The 15,895-nt window shown below is 39.8% G+C and overlaps 1 protein-coding gene across 4 annotated transcripts in view; it reads left to right on the forward strand.

The window, feature by feature from the left end:
• The first annotated feature begins 579 nt into the window (after positions 1 to 579).
• The window catches only part of frmd4bb (FERM domain containing 4Bb), a 29,565-nt gene continuing 14,249 nt past the window's right edge, over positions 580 to 15,895 (forward strand). For 3 of the 4 annotated variants that reach the window (XM_061735474.1, XM_061735476.1, XM_061735477.1), the window contains exons 1-11: positions 580 to 756; positions 10,211 to 10,276; positions 10,788 to 10,882; positions 11,029 to 11,121; positions 11,468 to 11,552; positions 11,892 to 11,948; positions 12,040 to 12,062; positions 13,768 to 13,851; positions 14,555 to 14,620; positions 14,913 to 14,970; positions 15,054 to 15,140. In XM_061735474.1, coding sequence (XP_061591458.1) covers positions 10,211 to 10,276; positions 10,788 to 10,882; positions 11,029 to 11,121; positions 11,468 to 11,552; positions 11,892 to 11,948; positions 12,040 to 12,062; positions 13,768 to 13,851; positions 14,555 to 14,620; positions 14,913 to 14,970; positions 15,054 to 15,140 — 714 coding nt within the window. In that variant the 5' untranslated portion in view covers positions 580 to 756. Of the gene's footprint in view, positions 757 to 5,867; positions 5,882 to 10,210; positions 10,277 to 10,787; positions 10,883 to 11,028; positions 11,122 to 11,467; positions 11,553 to 11,891; positions 11,949 to 12,039; positions 12,063 to 13,767; positions 13,852 to 14,554; positions 14,621 to 14,912; positions 14,971 to 15,053; positions 15,141 to 15,895 lie in introns of those variants that run through there. The other variant, XM_061735475.1, reaches the window with a different exon arrangement.

Genomic DNA, 15,895 nt, shown 5'->3' on the forward strand with positions numbered 1-15,895 from the left:
ACAAAAATTACATGAAATTTTATATATATATATATATACATATGTGGCCAGAATTTGGTTTAGATATATATATATACCCTACATTTGGAGACTGCTCCCAGCATACATGAGGAAAACTTTTCATACATCCAACATACATGAGGAAAGCTGATATGTACCTCCAGGGAAGCAGTGTTGCTATGGTAACCACTCCAGAGGGATCCAAATAAGAGATAAACACATAGGCTATCATATGACTGAATAAAACATTTGTAAACTGACGTTGAGTGAACACTCGCCCTCATGATCACTATAAAAATCTTGGAGATTAGACATTGTAAAAGATCAGTTTTTAATATAATATGTTAATCGTCCAACTGAGCCTGGACCGAGAAGCTCCAGCCATAGTGAGGGATGCTGCAGAGACACAGCCTTCAGGCCAACGCTCTTCATTATTATGTGGTTCCAGTGTGAACAGGCAGGCCCGCCGACAGCTGCTGGGTGAGAGAGAGGAGGGAGGAGGGATGGAGGGATGGAGGGAGGGATGGAGGAGGGAGGAGGCGCGGGGCTTGTTCACATAATAGCCGGTGGCGGGTGAAGGCGTGGTGAGGCGAGTGTGCGCTCTGGCGGTGCCGGGTGATGCGCGGGGACGGCGGCTGCACGGCGGCTCTCCTTCCTGACGAGACAGGACGTGGACAAAGCTGAACCGGGCCGATCAACATGCAGCGGATCTTCCTCCTCATCAACCCGTAGAATAAGGATATAAGGAGTGCAAAGGTAAGGCGATATAAATGGTGCAGGCGGGCAGATTTCAACCGGCCTCAAGAGCGCAGTGAGCAGGGAGACAAAAGTATGACCAGTCACGCATGCATGTGATCCGAGCACAGAGCATCCATGAAAATTACAACTGGATGGGTTTGGCTTTTAGCACCCACCTCAGAGAAATAAGGAGGAGACTTGTTTAGCGTGGCACATTTGTGTGTGTAGGGGCTCAGGTGGAAAACACCCATGTAGTAACAGTAGCACTTTCATTGTTCTCCCTGCACACTGGCCCTAGTTGGTTCCTCTCTTTACAGGATGCTGTGGGCTTTACTTCTGGATGTCACGGATAAAGCAGGTGTTTATTGAAATTACGAGATGCAGGTTTGAATATTGATGTTAATAATACATTTAAAAAAAGGGATTTGTAAGCAGCACTGTACTGAATGAGTCATGCTGCATAATACATTGAATGAGGAAGTGTGGCTTGGTGAATGTTAAAAATGCCAGTGAATCATCATTTGACCTCTTGCAGTCTTGTAAATCCTTTCTACCAAGAGATTTCTTTCACATTGTGGTTTTTGTGCATTTACATGTGGAAATTTTGTATTAGCTTCCCAGGCTGCATAGAAAATGTAGGCAAGATTTACAACTATATTTAACCTGCTGTGACACCCAGACTAGTACGTTCTCTTCGTCAAGTGAGTGTTAACATCTTTTTTTCCCCATGTTTTGTTGTTCTTGCAGGTTATTATTCTTTATTCTCACTTAAGAGACAAAAATAAGGATGGGTACTGCCGAGGTTGAAATTGACCTTCTGGTTCCTCCTGCTGTTATCTCAGAGTTAAAGGGAGAGGCATGAGTGAGGGTGTATTTAAAGCCTCACGGTGTAAACAGGAATTGCTGTTGTGATGTTTGAGTCTATGTGACACATGTCCAGCATGAAACTTTCATGGCTCTTCCTATTTGTGGGAGAGGATGTCCTGTGCCATTTATCACCCCAGCTGGATCTCCATCCACCTCTGACAGGCTATTTGAAAAGGCGAAAGGTCAACAAAAGGCCGGCTTCTGGTTTAAGCCAGCTTCTTCATCACAGTGTATGGAAATAATCTCAACCCAACACTCCTGATCTCAGGACCATCCTCACTTCCTCGTTACTACTGGAGTCTTATAGGAGGATATGCTGCTCCCTCTGATTGACACTATAAAGAAACATCTCAGCACTCAGTTGGAAACTTTCCATTTTGGAATCAAAACCTCCTGAGACTTTCTAAGAAACGTGCTAAAGACAGGGAGGAAGAGAGATCTATTTTTGGATGAGCAAGTAATCTTGTATTCACATACTTAAGAGACAGAGAAGATCTGATATATAATAATGTGAAATCTAATAGCAGAGCCTTATAGCAGGTTTGCAGGTGTGGATTTAGCGTTAGAACTTCGCTTTATGTTTTTGCAGCTGCAATTTAAATCATCGATGTATTCTGGTTTGATAAATAATTTTGAAGTACATTCTCAGCCTTGCTTATTCTTCCATACAAGGTTAAAACAGTAGATGCAGCATGGTGATATAGTATGTGATGATCCTCCCGTGTTTGCAGGTGTTCTGATTCTTCATCCGTATCATGCAGTTTAGCCATGTTCCATTTTTTTTTTCTCGCCCAATCACATCCATGCCTTGGCGCCACGTCCCTGAGCTCTGCAGAAAGTCATTGCAGTGCTTTACAATGAAACTCTGCAGTTTGTGTTATCAGTATTGTCACAGGGGACACGGTTAAACTGTAAGAACGAGGGGCAATGTGGCATTGCGCTTAAAATTGCAAGCGTACATTGCTTTCAGTATAGTCTGTGTTTTTGTAACAACCCTATGTTCTGCTTTGTACTTTTCAGGCATTTTAACTCAGCACTCAACTACTGCATTTAAGAACACTTGCTTTTAAGTTATCTGTAACCTGAGTATCTGGATCTATAAGATCAACCTCCTGATTGGTTTTTCATTACAGGATATAGTTCGTTTGACTCAGTCAATTGTAAACATCCTGTCACATTTGTTAACTAACTATCACGCAGGTGAAGATCTCATGTTTCATGTTCACCTGGTTACCCGCCGTCTGGGTCACTCCTACGGCTGTGGCACTCCTACGGCTGTGGCACGTCATCTCGCCATCAATTTCAAATACCAGCATGCTCATATGTTTGTTGCAAGGATTTATTGTGTCAGATTTTATACCAGCTAGTCACTGCCTTGCTTTCCGTTTATTTCCACATATGACTCTCACTGGCAATTTTTAAGTCACAGTTTTTAAGTCACATGCTTGACTCCAATGATCTTTCTGCTAGTATCAAAATGAGGTCAACTATCAGGCCAACATATGGCAGATGCGTTGTTAGAGGATTTACTGAGCGAGCACATCTCTGACAAATATAACAGATATATTGAGGGTTCCAGTTTTGATGGAATTTTAATGTTTAATTCTAGCCTATAACGGACACTTTAGTATGCCATGCAAATATATAATTTTTCCCTTTCTTTAGTGTAGAATCACTGAAGACATACTCTTTAACACTAGTTAAAACTGTAAATGTCAATCACTGGGGTCTGGAGAGAAATGTCACCGGTGTCACACCTTAATTAACAGAGAATTACCCCAAAGACCCCGGTCTTTCAATCTGTGCTACTATTCAACTTATCCATTTTTAGAGAGAACATATCCACTTCATTTTATTGTTCTCTATAGCTTTCCTCTCAAAGGCAACAATCTAAGTTGATATGATCACTGCTGTCACAATGACTGCTGTTAAAATAATGTGGTCCATGAAGTTTGCAGTTTTGTAGAACAACACAAAAAAACAATCTTGCAAATACAAAATGATAAAAAGATACATCAGTTCAAACAAATTTCACCTTCTTCTGTCATATTAAATAAATATCCAATTAGAAAACTAAGATGAATACTTCTCGGAGGTTGTGATTTTTTCCTCATATCCTGATCCTCATTGCGTTTATGAATTTCTGTGATATCACAAACAGCCAGACGAGCTCTCTTGCGAGATGACGGCAGACAGATACCTTTTGACCGCTGACAGCATGAGTCATGAGGAGACTTGAGATGAGGAGATAATCCTCTGCTGCATCCTTTAGCTTGGCCATGTTAAAACCAGCCCTCCATGCTCCACCGTGAAACCCTTCTTCTTTCAGTGTTGTAGTTTGTGTTGATTATTTCAGAACTAATGCAAATGTTAATTGATCATCCTGTGATGGGGTTTTCTTTAGAGTGGGCTCTTCTCATAGTGAGGCTAAAACAATCACTCTTTCAAATCACTGATATCAAACATCTTTATCGATTTAACTAACCATTTGCATTTTAGTCAGTCACATTTTTAACTGTGAGAGAATATCTTGTCGATTCGATAAACCAGAGAAAATGATGGAAATCGATGCAAAGCTAAAGGCAGAGTTGTTTCTGGATTCTTCCTTGCTGTGAATACTTGACACCCACATCGTACAATCTCACTGCTTTCAAACTTCTCATCCTCAGGCCTTTTCAATTTCAAACTCGTGGACTTCAGAGCCCTTGATGCTGACTCAAGAAAACTAAAGACAGAATCATACAGCCTTTTTCCTTTTGGTGAAGAATCACTGATTTCCAATTGGAATCAACCATATTTCTTGGTATCTAATAATTCAAACGTTAGTGCACTCAGCCAGTTATTTATTGTGTTTTGAATTATAAGTGAAGGCTAATTACTAGCATTAGATAAGTATTATATTATGAGCTGGAAAAAACCCCAGATCTTCCTCCTCCATGCACACTTGATCCAGAGGAAGAGGATGAAGCAACAGCCACGTTTATCTGCAGCAGTCTGCATGTATCAGTTTGCCTGGGAAATGGCAGCTTTGTACAAGGCTCACGGATGTCAGATAAGATATAATGGATATTATTCCTGCTTGAATTATTCTTTGATTGCTCTATTTATAGTGTAGTTTCTCCAGTTGTGCTTAATTTTACCCTCACGTTAGATTCATGAACTAAGACACCTAAGACAGAGCGCAATGAGTTTGATTGCTAACAATCCCTATGTTTGAGCAAGAAAAACAACTATCAGAGGTAAAAATGCAGTGAAGAGGTATTTTCTATTATATTGCCTTCCTGTGGTGCTGTTAATTACAACTATTAATAGTGCATGGATTTGATCAAATGTAACATAACTACAGCATGGTGGCTTGGTGATTAGCGCTGCTGCCTCACAGCTTGAGTCACCGCTGGGCCTTTCTCTGTGGAGTTTGTACCTACTCCCTACGCTTGCATAGGCTTTTCTGCAGGTATTCCAGTTTCCTCCTACAGCCAAAAAACATGCACATAAGGGTAACTGATGATGCCCATAATGCCCATATTAATGTGAGCATGTGTGGTTGTTTGTCTACATGTGACATGGACTGGTGACCTGTCCAGGGTCACCAGTCCATTTCTTTCCCTCAGGGAGAGTCGAGCTACCTCCAGCAGTCCCTTGTGAGCCTGAATAGGAAGAAGCAGGTATCAATAATGGTGTTATTATCCAAATTGACTGGATAATTCATTACTAGATGTGACGTTAGTTAGTTTTTAAAGCATAAAGACTGAATTATGTTTCCACATGTTGATAGTCTGCATTTTCTCAGTACCGTAGCAACACGATTGGACAGCACAAGCTGTAGCAACTGTGGTTGGTCCACTTAGATGGTTAAATGGCACATTGTTTCCCCCAAACATACTGCCTCTGCAAAACAATTGATGGCATAATAAGTCATTGTATTAAGCTAGTATTGTTAACATGGCAATCGAGAATATTCGGAGCCGTATGCAATTTTTTTTTTTTCAGTTTTCTATGTTTAAAGCCAGCTTTTAGTGGTTGTATGTATCATTTCCTTGATTATTTTCCCTGTTTTGCCTTTTAGATGTAATTTCAACAGAAGCAGCCGTCGTCTAGCCTTTATTAGCTCCCCTACAAACTCATCAACTTGTAGTTACGTCCAGTAACTTCTGCTTTCAGTCGCTATTATTCATCATGTGCTATCAGAAAGCCTGAACACAGCGCCACAGGAACCCAGCCACCCGCTAATGTGACGGGGTCTCACTGCAGGCGGACACAGACACACGATTCACTGGTATGTAAGGAAGATTAAATAAAATCCGTAATCAATGGCAGACTCTAATCCAAAAGGCAGCAATGTGTTGCTGAAGTACATAGCCCTAACAGTAGAACGTGGACATCTTTGCTGCCAGTGTTTTCCTTTTTTTGGAACATAGATAGAGATTATAGGACCATTAAAAGGTTTGTGAAACTTTTTTACAAATGCAGGCTTATAGTGTTACCAGTCAGGATCAGGCGACAAAGGTCGCTATAGTTACAGAAAAGGCTTATCTTGTTGTAAAATGTGGGCTCTCATTTGCTTCCCTTCACCACCGCATTGTATTGCATGTCAGACCTTTTTTGTTTATCTGCGGTTACTCACATTCATAGGCATTCAGATTTCATTTGTATTCATTCTTTGTCTTTCAGGCATTAGCAATGATGCAGCTAATTTAGTCACTTTATCTTTTACAGTTTTAAAAAACAAAAGCAAAGTAACTGGTTGAATGTTTGTTTTTATTGTACCAGGTGTCTTCAAAAGAGCATGTAAGCACAGAGAGCAGACATTGACTTGTGTGTGATACCAGCCTTCATCAATAATGCATGAAAATGGGAGACTGAGATAAGACGTACTGCAGTCTGGACATGACATTTAACCAGCGTGACGTATTAAACACTGACAGCCAGTTTACTTGGGAGACAGAGAGATTCTCCTGTTAGTCCATTGCTCGCCTCTCCAGGCTGACATTTCCCACTAGCAGTTATACAATGAACATTATCACCGTGTGCTAATCAGCAGCAGGATTGCCATCCCTTCATAATACAAGGTTATGTTTTAGAATTGGCATGGTTGGTCCTGTAGCAGCATATTTTAGGCTGCAGCTGCACCATCGTCACGTTTCCACTGGGATAGGTCTTTGTAGGATCCATGCACACTCACAATCAACCTAATGCCAAAAGAGGCAAACTTGCCCCCTGCAGAGCAATGCTCAGCCAGCGCCTGTCCAGCCTTTTGGAGAGACAAACAAAAAGACTGACAGTTCTTTCATCTCCTTCCTGCCTGACTTTTGGACATGAAGCTCCAGTGTTTGCCTGAACCCCGCAGGGCTCATGGCTGGCCTCTTATTGATGTTGAATAGCTGGTGTTCGGTTGAGTAATGAGCCGTACCACCGCTGCCGCATCCACCGGTAGATGCCAAATACACGCTTAAATGATTGACAGCGTGCACTGAGTGATTTTCTATCCACCAGTTTGAAATCGCGGCCTGTTTTTAACTGCGCCGGATCTCATCTGTGTGTCACCGCTGAGAAACTGCAGAGTTGCACCGGGTTCCTGTGCTGCTCTGTTAGATATAAATAGCAGTTCTTGGAACGATTACAGGTCTCTGATGATTGATGATGAAAATATCGTCTCTTCTCTGATGACAACTGGGAAGGGTTGGACTATCCCTCCATCCCCCCATCCCCCATACCCAGTAACCCCGAACAAGAAGAACTGAACTTGGAATAAGAATTAATTAATTAGCGAACAAGTCTCCAATCTCTACTGAGCTAACACATGTTTATAAAAACTTCTCGGAGCTTGTTTAAGAAGCCATTTTCTACTTACCAACTTCTGCACATAAAAAAATAAACAAATGTTGCGCCATCTAGTGGCCAGTTCCTTTACATGACAATCTGTAGCCTTGTCTGTAACAGAGGCAAATCATGACCCCGCTATGACGCTTAAATCAAATTTCTTCATACTCCCATGACTGTCACATGCTGGCTCATTGGAATTAATTGAATTTATTGAATACTGACCTAAAAATGAATTATTGCTGCAGCAATAAGAGAGGTAGATTATTCAAGGGGTACAATTGTGCTCATTAAAAGTTAAAAGCCAGGAAGCACGGCATCTGTTTGAATAGTTTATTTGTGCAAGAGTGCAAAAATGGATTGACTCAGTTAAAATGTACAGATAAAGTAAGGGAAACCTGGGGCCGGATTCACAAAACATTCTTAAGAAAAAAAATCTTCTTAAGTGTAATTTTTTTCTTAAGTTCAGTCTTTAGAAGAAAAAAGAGAAGAAGTCATATTCTCCAAAAAAGTTCTTAAGTATTTTCTCAACTTTCTTCTCAAGTTTCTTCTTAAGAAAAAACTTAAGAATAAATGGTATTCTTGAAATAAAAGTTCTCAAATTTGTTCTGGACTTTTTTCTTAACTTTAAGACAACCTTGACCTGTCTTAAAATTTCTTCTGTGAAAAGGTAAGCCTGAAGGAAATTAATGATATATATAATTTTGTATACCAAGTACGTAGAGGTGCACTAAATAAAAACCCAAACATATGTAGCTTAATAAAATAAAATGAAATTCAATAGACTGATATGTTCATTTTAATACATTTATTTAAATTGTGACGGCTCTGATGTACAGGCGTACTGAATCCTTCATTTAGTATGCAGTATACAGTACATACTGATGCAGTATGTAGCATGTAGTACTTCCATTTCGGAGTATGTAGTATGCCATTTCGGATACAGCCATATTTTAAGAAGTTCTAAAGTATGAAAAATAAGAAATTCGTAAGAAATGACAGTTCTTAAGACGGTTTTTAAGAAAATATTGAGAAATTGCACTTAAGAACTTTCTTATCGACTTCTTAATTTTAGATCTTAAGACATTTCTTAAGATCGTTCCTAAGAACATATTGGTGAATCCGGCCCCTGATATCCAAATATAAACCCATTCAGCCAGACTACTTTGATGTAAGCACTGCAATAAAAAAGTAAATAAAAAGGAATTAGCTGACAGTTCAGACATACTTAACCACCCCTCTTTCCCTGTCTGACCCATATTGCTCCAATTAAGAAGTAATAAAGCTGAAACTGTGGCGAGAAGTCTGGCTCAGCCTGGCCTCATTACTGCAGGTCAGTTGTTGATTTCACACTACATAAGCTGTCGCGGGACACAGCAAATGCCCGGCCGCTCAGTCACTCAGCATCCCAGATGGAACTTGTTGCTGGTTAGTCATAGTTGGCTGTAGCTGCTCAGGTGGGACTGACACAGTTTCTCGGCCCGGATCCAAGAAGAGAGACGCTGCTGAGAGGATGAGAGCTGGTCAGGGTTGCATCCACACCTGCACGCTCCCTGGAGAGGTGTACCAGGTACAGCAGCTACTTCCTTCACTCCCACTGTTAGAAGTCGCGATCAGCCTCATTCTGTCAGATGAGCTGGCTGCTAGATCTATCTGGCTCGCTGTTTATCAGTTTGGGAGCTGTTGCTGTTATAAAACCAGTTAACCTCAATCTGTCATTTTTGCTGGTTTCGTGTTCTATCGGGTGGAGCCCACAGTGCTTTCTATGTCTCCCAATGTCCTGACTAAAGGCACACATTAGAGGACAAAGTGGTTAAAGCGACTTTTCGCAAACAAAGAAATCAGATTTTATTTTTACTGTGTGTGCAGAGGCCAACAATTGTTTAGATGCCAAATATTGAAATTGACATAAAGCTGTGGTTTACTTTATAGTTGCATGCTGCGTGGGACATATTGTTGGAAGAAGATTTGGGGTTTTTTACTCAGGTTAATTAAGAATACCTATAGTCAACAGCCAAAAAATGAACCAGCTGGAGTCCTTCTGTTTGGCTTTTAAAGCCTTTCAGAACTGATGTGGGTGTCAGAATTCACATATCTGTCCCAGATCTCCATATCTGAATTGAAGGGGATATCAATCACTGAAAAGGAACCTCTGTTTATGTTCTTGTTTATATCATCTGTAAAATGTGTTAAACTAAAACTGTGCTCAAATACGTTCATGTTGTGTCATTTAAATTCAGTTATGGCTCCTTTTATGTCTCAGTAGCATTTTATGTAGCGTCAGGTGGTGGTGAATTAAAGGGCAGCTATCAAATGCATAAACTATCAAATGCATAAACATCTAACTGCAGTGCAGCAGAAGATATCTGATCTGAAAGACAACTCAATGAGGTGGTAGAAAGTAACATGAAATCGAAGAGCTTGAAAAGTATAGTGTTTTAAAAACTGTAATACTCCTGCAGACAGGTTGAAGGAAAGTGCAGGAGCTTTAAATCCTTCTTTGAGTTACTACGGCAACAAATCCTTGGAACAATGGGAGCATTGTTATTAACAAAGAACTTTTTTATTGAAAAGTCTGACTGAAATAAGCACCCGGGCTTTGCTTTATGGCGGTAAATAATTGTAAATCTCCATTGTCTCAACTCGTTTGGTCATAAATCAGGGACGACGGTCAGAATGAGCAAGCATCATGTGTGCTGCCATCATTGTGGTCGAATCATTACAAAACACATGCTCCCATGATGTCACTGTCGCTAAGCTTCCTCTTTTTCTTCTCTCCCTTCAGATGACTGAGGGCAGACTTTGCCAGGTCCACCTGCTCGATGACAGGAAGCTGGAGCTGCTGGTTCAGGTATGGAGGCTCCGACACGATGATGGTGCACATGAGACGATACAGTCAGCATTGTCCCAATACCTGCCCTCTACTAGTCACCAGTTAAGCTGGTGACTAGTTGGTAAACAGAGGGAAATGTAACATCTAGATAGATGGATGGATGGATGGATACTTTATTGATCCCCAAGGGGAAATTCAAGAAGAAGCAGCTTCTTCTCTGCGGAATTTGAGGTTAGGGAGCGGACTTGCATTCACTGAATGGCCAGAAACAGAACTTGAAAAGCATGATACATCATAAATGTGTTCTTCCTTCCTTCCCTATGTATCAATCATGTGAGCATATCAGTTGTGGCATATGACATGAGTATTATGACTCTGTTTGCAATCAAAATGCTCTTGAATACAGTATGACAAACCAGGTGACTGAGGTATATTTAACACATTCAAAGAGGGAAAGAGAAGACAATTTAAAAAGGGATGGTAATAACATGAAACTCTAACACTAAATCTCCAAATCTTCCGGTCACAGCCGAAGCTACTGTCGTACGAGCTCCTCGATCTGGTGTCTTCCCACTTCAACCTCAAAGAGAAGGAATTCTTTGGACTTGCATTTTTTGATGACAAGTATGCAAATATCAAATCTTATTTTAAAATACTTTGATATGTTTTTGTTTTTTTTTCACAGCAACTGCGGTTTTGAAATGTAGTAATACATGCATTTGTTTACAGACATCAGCTTTCTGAGGCCTCAGCTTGCTTTTTTTTTGCAGTGGTCAGTGTAAGTGGTTGCAGATGGACCGCAGAGTACTTGAACACGACTTTTCGAAGAAGGCCGGGACAATTTCCCTCAACTTCCTGGTCAGGTACAATGACTCACCCCTTCCATGCAAAGCGCCGACTTGCCAGCAAGGGGGCGCTGCTTTTCTGACACTAAATGTGACGCTTGGGCTTACCTCAAAATGTTAAGAGAAGTTTTACAATCAGAAAATGAATAAATGAAAAATTCAACCCAGCTTAGATCATTTTGAAATATATTTATTTCCTTAATTAGCGGCTTCAAAGCCTTTGATTGTCTGGGTTTCTCTTTTATGTAAATTATTCACCCAAAACTAGTTGTAAAAGCAGATCCACATATTTACAAAATGCAAACTGAGGACTGAGCAACTCTTTACTATCAGCAGTTTAACATTTGTTTTTGTCTTTTTATAGGTTTTACCTTGAAAACATAACGCAACTAAAGGACATCATAACGGTGGAGTTATTCTACTTAAACGCAAAATCTGCCGTCTACAATGTAAGTGCTTTTCTACTGTTTGGGACCCAACACGATTTTAAAAGTGTTCTGTTATTGTCGTTTCTTTTTCTTTCTTTTTTTTTCACCAACAACTTCATGATGATTCACTGTCTGTGGACGCTTGCAGCCACCGGTGGCTGCAGGGCACAATGTTCTTGCTCAAAAACACACAGTGTGAGGAAGCAGAAAAAAACAACAAGGGTTTATTTTGTGAAGAGGCAAAGGTTATTGCAGGACAACGCAGGGTCTGCTCTATCTTTGGATCTGGAATGCCTTCTCTCCAATGAAAACATTTTTAAGAATGTATTTCTTATGGTTTTTGTCTATCATGTTTCTCAGGGGATTATTGAGGTGGAAACTGAGAACGTCTTCAAATTAGCTGCAAATGCTTTGCAGGTTAGTGCTTTTAATAATATCTTCTACGTGTATTAATCTATGCATCTGAGCGCATAATATCTAATAAGATATATATTTTTCTCACCACCAGGAGGCTAAAGGAGACTATACAAGGTAAGACCACATTATGAAAAAGTAAAAAGTATTTAACAGCGGTGGAACAAGTTTCTAATGATCTTTTAATCACCACTTTTAATAGGCTACTTGTCTTTCTAGTGCAGACAACACAAATCAATAGTGTTTCCATGTGAGGCTCACCACACAGTGCTGAGAAGCTTGCACCAGACACCTAATAATCCAGACAATGCAGAGAGAGCCCAAGTGTCAGTGGGCAGAGATACCTTTGCAATGCACACAGAAGCTGCTAACGGCGTTTGACTAATAATATAATGCTTGCTGTGTTCAGAGAAATTCTGTGGGGCTTTGTGCACGTTGCCACCTGGCCCTGACCAGCTGCAGAGAGGAGATGGGTCACAAATATACAGACAACATTCTTATTCTCTGCAGATTCTTTGTCATGGCTGACGTCTAGGTGAAAGCAAGAACTAAAGCAGTTGCATAATACTCAATTGACACAGTGAATATTTTGTAGGCTGATTCCAATATTTTGTGGACTTGGAAAAAGAGATTTGTGTCCCCTGTGGAGTTTTCTTTTTCCGAAGGCTTTCAAACAGCCTCCATGAACAGTTGGCAAATGAAAGGAAAAACTAACATATATCATGTTCTTAGTAAGGTGCTCAGGCAGCATGTGTGGCCAGGACAGACTCTGTGTTCCTTGGCACAGATTGTACAAACCTCTGAAACTCTCCTGCAAGAATGATATGGAAGCATATTCCCTCTTTTGTTGTTATGATAATGGTGAGGGACATATCTGTCTAACATGCTGATCCAAAGTCTCTTAGATTTGTTCAGTTGGACAGAGAGGTCAGATCTTTCAGTGATCTCTTGTATCTCTGGTGGAAAGCTCTGGCATTCTGGAAGAGGCTATCGGGATAGAAATGTATTTCAGAGCAACCCTGTAGTGATTTGCAGCGGCCCTTTCCTCCAAGGGACACAAGTAGACCCAAACCATGACAGCAATATTCCCCTCACTTCCAGTTTTCCCTTTAATTTGAATTAATTAAGGAATGATTTACCTTTTAATTCTTTATTGATGGAGAAAAAGAAAACACAATTGGCTGAGAAGAACACATTGCAATGCAGAATGGAGCATTTAGTCTCAATGCAAAGCCTGAATTTAAAAAAAAAAACAGTCAGAAACTAATGTTTAGTTAGAATCCCTTTGGTGTGGCATCATTTCCGTAAACTTAAGTGAGGTCACATATTTTTTTCAACCATTTTATAACAATATTTTGTATTGATGACCAGTGTGTCGTCCACTCCAGCACATCCCAAATATTCTCAGTAGTGTTAAAGTCTAGACTTTGTGGTGGCCAATCCATGTTTGTAAAAGATGTCTCGTGCTCGTGAAAAGCTCTTTTACAATTTAGGCCCGATGATTCCTGGCACTGTAATCTTGAAGCATGTTGATGGCATCAGAGAAGAAAAAAAATCAATTTTGTTGGAAAAACTAGTCATGTATTAGGTCGTAAGCTGACCTCAACTGTGTCATATAATTGATCTAAAATGCAAATGTTCAGTGTATAAACACGTTACAGGTAATACAACAACATCATAAAATACTGACTCTAAATCTGATTTATTAGTGGGATTGGGAGGATTTAAATCACAGTAATTATCCAAGTGCCAGAGATGAGATGTAAAGATTGGCGCCTCATCTTCCAGAGCTGTGATAGTTTTTTTTTTTTTTCTGTTCCAGTGATGAAAACACTCGAGCTGATTTGAAGAAACTTCCAACTCTTCCCACCAAAGTTCTCAAGGAACACCCGTCTCTGGCATACTGGTATGCTTTCACAACATTATTATCATCATTGTTATTAGTCTTTTCTCCGACGAATGTCTTTTAGGTTGGAAGCCTGAGGCTTTGCATGAGGCAAATTTTAAAAATCAATCAAAAAATTCAATTTCAATCAAAATTAAATCTATAAAGAGACATCAGATAAATGTATTCTAATATATATATATATATATATATATATATATATATATATATATATATATATATATATATATATATATATATATATATATATATATATACAGGACTGTCTCACAGGACTAAACATTTGAATATTGTGATAAAGTCCTTTATTTTCTGTAATGCAATTAAAAAAACAAAAATGTCATACATTCTGGATTCATTACAAATCAACTGAAATATTGCAAGCCTTTTATTATTTTAATATTGCTGATTATGGTTTACAGTTTAACATTAAGATTCCCAGAATATTCTAATTTTTTGAGATCGGATATTTGAGTTTTCTTAAGCTGTAAGCCATGATCAGCAATATTAAAATAATAAAATTTACTTGCAATATTTCAGTTGATTTTTAATGAATCCAGAATGTATGACAGTTTTGCATTACAGAAAATAAAGGACTTTATCACAATATTCTAATTTTCTGAAACAGTCCTGTATATATATATATATATTAGCCCTTTTTTATCTTCAGCAGACTAATTTTCACCCCCCCTTTCTGTGACAGTGAGGATCGAGTTATTGAATATCACAAGCAGCTGAAAGGTGTCTCCAGAGGGCAGGCCATTGTGCAGTAAGTGTTAGAACAAAAGTGTGCATTTTCACAATACAAGTAATTATACCCTGAATGCTGTTAAGATTTAAGTTCATTAATCTTCTTGCCACTTCCATTAGCCCTCCTCTATCCCTTTTCTCGACCTGGAACGTCTTTACGCCTCCACTGATAGAAATCAATAGTTCCTACTCAGATGGAGTGAATCACACTGGCTCACTGTCTCAGTTATTTTATTTTTTTCACATTTTTAAAACCACATGCAGATGTAGAAAAGCATCTGGTGGTTTCAATAAAAAAGTTTTTCTTCCAGGTATTTGACGCTAGTGGAGTCTTTGCCAACGTATGGTGTGCATTATTATGAGGTTAAGGTAGGTATTTTTATGTGACTCATAATGGCAGCTGTTGCACCTGGAATGAAGTCAACAACTTATGCTGGGTTCTCTCCCAACAGGATAAACAGGGGATCCCTTGGTGGCTTGGAATCAGCTATAAAGGCATCGGCCAGTATGATCTGCAGGACAAATTAAAACCTCGGAAGGTTCGTAGCGTGAAATGGCTGCTGCTGCTGCTCTGGCTCTAACACGAGTGCGAGAGTCACGCTTAAGGATTGCTGCTGTTTCGCATGTGTGCAGTGATTCACCTGCTTTAATTCATGCATCATTTCTTTTAGTACCACAAAGGCTTGGCTTCAGCTGAAGCAGACGAGGCACAACTTTAGAAACTGCTGCAAAATCTCAGTTTTGAGAGTTTTAGATTAAAAAATAAATAAATAAAGTAGAATTATAGTAAGAGCATGCTTTTCTTGCTTCATTTCTTTTTAACGTGTGAGCTGTCAGCAGGAACATCAGTATGATTCATCCGCCAGGTATGTTGTCGGGTCAGCGACCGGTGCCGGAAGACGTGGGAGCAAACATGCAGCACAGTGGCGGATGTTTATTAGAAGTCATGTGTCCTATCCACTTCCTTTAAGCTCTGAAATGGATGTACATGATGCAACGCATAAGTTGCCAAAGTTGTGCAAGAAGTCAGCTGTGTGGTGTCCTTTTGGAGAGGAGAAGAGGGAGTGAGCATGTTGAAAGGAAAGGGGCTGGATCGGGGGCGTTATCGTGCATGTTCAGAGAATACCTGAAGAGACAAGTCAGAAGCTGACAGGAGGCAGAGGAAAGTATGTGTTTGTGTTGACAGCAAAGCCAGGGAGGATTTAATATTTTCTGAGGATTTACCGCAGCCATCTATCGTGCTGGTAAGATTGGATATTACAGAGTTGTGTGTAGTCAGCTTTGCAGGGGAATA

This window comes from Cololabis saira, chromosome 12 (assembly GCF_033807715.1).
Source record: "Cololabis saira isolate AMF1-May2022 chromosome 12, fColSai1.1, whole genome shotgun sequence".
NCBI lineage: Eukaryota > Metazoa > Chordata > Actinopteri > Beloniformes > Belonidae > Cololabis > Cololabis saira.